This window comes from Tinamus guttatus, unplaced genomic scaffold (genome assembly GCF_059628265.1).
Source record: "Tinamus guttatus ecotype Peru unplaced genomic scaffold, ASM5962826v1 Tinamus_guttatus_pri_ptg000525l, whole genome shotgun sequence".
NCBI classification, from domain to species: domain Eukaryota; kingdom Metazoa; phylum Chordata; class Aves; order Tinamiformes; family Tinamidae; genus Tinamus; species Tinamus guttatus.
This window is the reverse complement of record NW_028289059.1, coordinates 1,912,589-1,916,038: the sequence shown is the minus strand read 5'-3', so window position 1 is coordinate 1,916,038 and position 3,450 is coordinate 1,912,589. Positions and strand designations below refer to the sequence as shown.

The 3,450-nt window shown below is 38.6% G+C and overlaps 1 protein-coding gene across 1 annotated transcript; it reads left to right on the top strand.

Annotated features, from left to right (window-relative positions):
• Nucleotides 1-398: 398 nt before the first annotated feature.
• Nucleotides 399-1,427, top strand: TAAR2 (trace amine associated receptor 2). The gene has a single exon (XM_010211061.2). It carries the CDS (start codon nucleotides 399-401, stop codon nucleotides 1,425-1,427), a length of 1,029 nt encoding a protein of 342 aa, XP_010209363.2.
• The last annotated feature ends 2,023 nt before the right edge of the window (nucleotides 1,428-3,450 follow it).

Sequence of the window (3,450 nt, the reverse complement as noted above, 5' to 3'; positions counted from 1 at the left end):
AGATACATATAAAACCCAAGCACCATATTTTACAAAATATTTTTAACACTGCAGAGTGCACAAAATGAAATTGGAAATTTTTCATATTATTTACTTAATTTAGAAGATTATAATGTTTACTTTCAACTGCTTTATTTAAAATATTTGCAGTGAATTTTTGTGATAGCTTCCAGTTTCCAACTTTCATGTACTACTACAGAAATAATGTGTCAAATTGTTCCTTATTTAAGTCAGTAGGAAGATTTTCTCTGATTTAATTAGCTCGATTTAATTCAGAGTTTTGACGAACTTTATGTTTTATTCTCATGTTAGGATTTGGACTCTTTTGGAAACACATGAAAACTGAACAAGTTTATGGAGTCGTGTCTCCCGTAGAAAAAGTTGATAAAAGATTGACAATGTTTTCTCCGAATATAACGAGGGAAATGACTGATTGCTCTGCGTTTGGAAATAGGTCCTGTCCTGAGCCCTCGAGGTCACCAGGAGTCCAAGGGGTAATGTATCTATTTATGACTGGAGTCTTCCTTCTCACTGTCTTAGGGAATCTGGCCGTAATCATTTCCATCTCATATTTCAAGTGGCTTCACTCTCCAACCAATTTGCTCATCCTGTCCATGGCTGCCGCAGACTTCCTACTGGGCTTCACCGTTATGCCCTTCAGCATGGTTAGGTCTGTGAAGAACTGCTGGTACTTTGGGATCACGTTCTGCAAAGTTCATTACAGCATGGACTTGATGCTCTGCTTAGCTTCCATCTTCCACCTTTGCTCCCTTGCTGTTGATCGCTTTTACGCAATCTGCCATCCCTTACATTACTCCAGCACGATGACTGCCACTGCTACAAGACAAATAATAGTAGTATGTTGGTTGGTGCCTGCTGCATTTGCTTTTGGGGTGGTTTTCTCAGAAGCTTATGCTTCTGGAATTGAGGACTATGAAAATTTGGTTAAGTGCTTGAGTTTGTGTCCACTTGTATTCAACAAAGTGTGGGGCACTGTTTTATTTACAGTGGGTTTATTTGTTCCTAGCTGTATTTTGGTAGGGATTTATGCCAAAATTTTTGTAGTCTCCCAGAAGCACACAAGTTCAGTGTCCCAGGTACACAATCACACCAAAGGTGTTACGAAAAATTGGAGTAAAGATAGGAAAGCTGCCAAGACGCTGAGTATAGTTATGCTGGGTTTCTTAGTATGCTGGTTTCCTTGTTTTTTTTCCATCTTAGTCGATCCATTTTTAAATTTCTCTACTCCTTTACCTTTGTTTGATGCTGTAAACTGGTTCGGTTATTTCAATTCTTTCTGTAATCCACTAATATATGGCTTTTTTTATCCATGGTTTCGGAAATCACTTAAGTATATCTTAAAGGGTAAAATATTCAACCCACATTATCGCACAGCAAAGCTTTCTTCTGAAGATGAGTCACAGTAATGTATTCCAACACTGGTAGCCGCTCTAAAAAATGCAAGGAATTAACAGACTACTGGATATTCATGTTTCAAGAAACGCACTCTGAAATGGACAATAGGAATTTTAGTCTTAGCATTGTAGAATTATCTTACCAAATGTTCCATTCAAAAATAAGACTCATTATTTTGATTTTTATTTATATTTACCCTCTGTGGTCACTCTTAGTGCTTTGATGATGTTTTAGAAGTTGGACTCTTTCTAGAATCCATTAATGTCTTACTGTTTGATTTCAGAAGATGTTTATATATGATCTGTAACCTCAATCTTTTAATGAATAATTTTGTAAGCATGCAGTAAATCTTTCTTAATGTAAATAAATAATCTCATAGGCAGAATACACCCCCTACTAGGTAGGGTGACAAACTCTGCACCCTTTTGCAACTGGGACATTTATAGTTGTATGGAGTCTGCTATTATTCTCAAAACAAACAGATTGTGACTGTAATTTAGGCTTGAAGTTGAAGGGATATTTTTCCCTCTGAAATCAACAGAATCAAGATTTCAGCCCTCAGCATGGCAAGTACTCCAGCATGTGCTTGCGTGATCTTAGTTCAGATGTCAGGCTCCAGATACCACAAACTATTCTGGTCAAAAACTCGTCCGAGGTTCAACCCACCAAACTTTAACACTGAATTGAAGCCTCTAATTCCACTCTTTACCTCGCTCCGCTCTCTCCAAAGCCAGCACAGAGTCACTGTCAATGTTCAGACCAGACACATCCTTGAAGCAAGGAGGGCTGAACTGCCACTGTTGACTGCAGCTACGGTGGTCAGACTAGCAAAAGCACCCACGTGTTTATTTGATTACTGGTCGATCACATTGGTGCTGGCATACGATACCAGCCACAGCTGTTCATATTCTTTGCTGAAAAGTTTTTAGCATATTTGTGACGATGGGAGCATGTTCTTTTTTGGGTTTGGAACCTTCTGCTGAAGTTCAAACACTTAAAAAAAAAAAAAAAAAAGAGAGAGAGAGCAAGGAGAAGAACAGATAGCAATGAAAGGCTGATTGGGTGAGTGTAACATTCTTACCTTTCTTAACAAAAAATACAAAACCCAAAGCCTTTAATGCAAATACTCTGCACACAATGACCACCAGCTGATATTCCACCTGATATTCTCAGAAAATGAGAAGGAATCAATGTAAAGTGGTTGAATCATGCTGGAAGATTTTTTTTTTTTCTGCTCATTGGTCAAGCAGGGAGAGATGGAGGACATTTATTGTTTGATTTAGGACTGTAGGATTTGAAACCTCAATGACTTTGCAAGATGCTGTGCTATTCCACCTTGTGGTAGACTTGGGGTCTTCTGCCTTGTACAAAACCTACAGCTGCTGAATAATATTCAGCTTTGCGGCTCATACTTTCTGGTGCTCAGGAGAAGTGGACTGCATTTGTTTTTTGCTGTAACGTGCTCACTATGTTCAATTCAACAGGGTAATCCATTTATATTCAAATGCAAGTACTGCAGATCTCTTTGATGATTCATCTCTTGAAATACTATGCTAAGATTTTTTCCTATATTCATGTTAACACAGTAATTATTTTTTCAATATATAATGTGAAGCATTTTAGCACAAATTCTATCCTTAGTCAAATCCAGACTGCGTTCTTCTCCTTAGGACAGCAATTGGAAGCATTTGGACTTCTATCTTCTTACAATGACTGATTCTAGCAGGAGCTAATGTTGCCCCTTGAGTATATCTCTGCTTTTCTTGATTCTGGAGGGAGCTTATGTCCAGGCAGGCACTTCGGACGAGGAGCACCCTCCTTGGCTCTCCTGCTCCAGGACTCCTCACTTCAGATGCGCAGGGTGGCAAGACACACTGAGGAGCATCCCAGCCACTTTATCCAGATGTAGCCTCATTCTTGTTCTACCCCTAACAGCAACAAGAAGATCGATCTTCAGATTCAGTGATTTTAGTGATTTTTATCTAAATGTGTGCAATGTATGCTATTTTTTTTTCCTTAGAGTGATTTGCAACT

What these genes read in the sequence shown, in the direction of transcription:
- TAAR2 (XM_010211061.2), top strand. Translation starts at nt 399, where the DNA reads ATGTTTTCTCCGAATATAACGAGGGAAATGACTGATTGCTCTGCGTTT.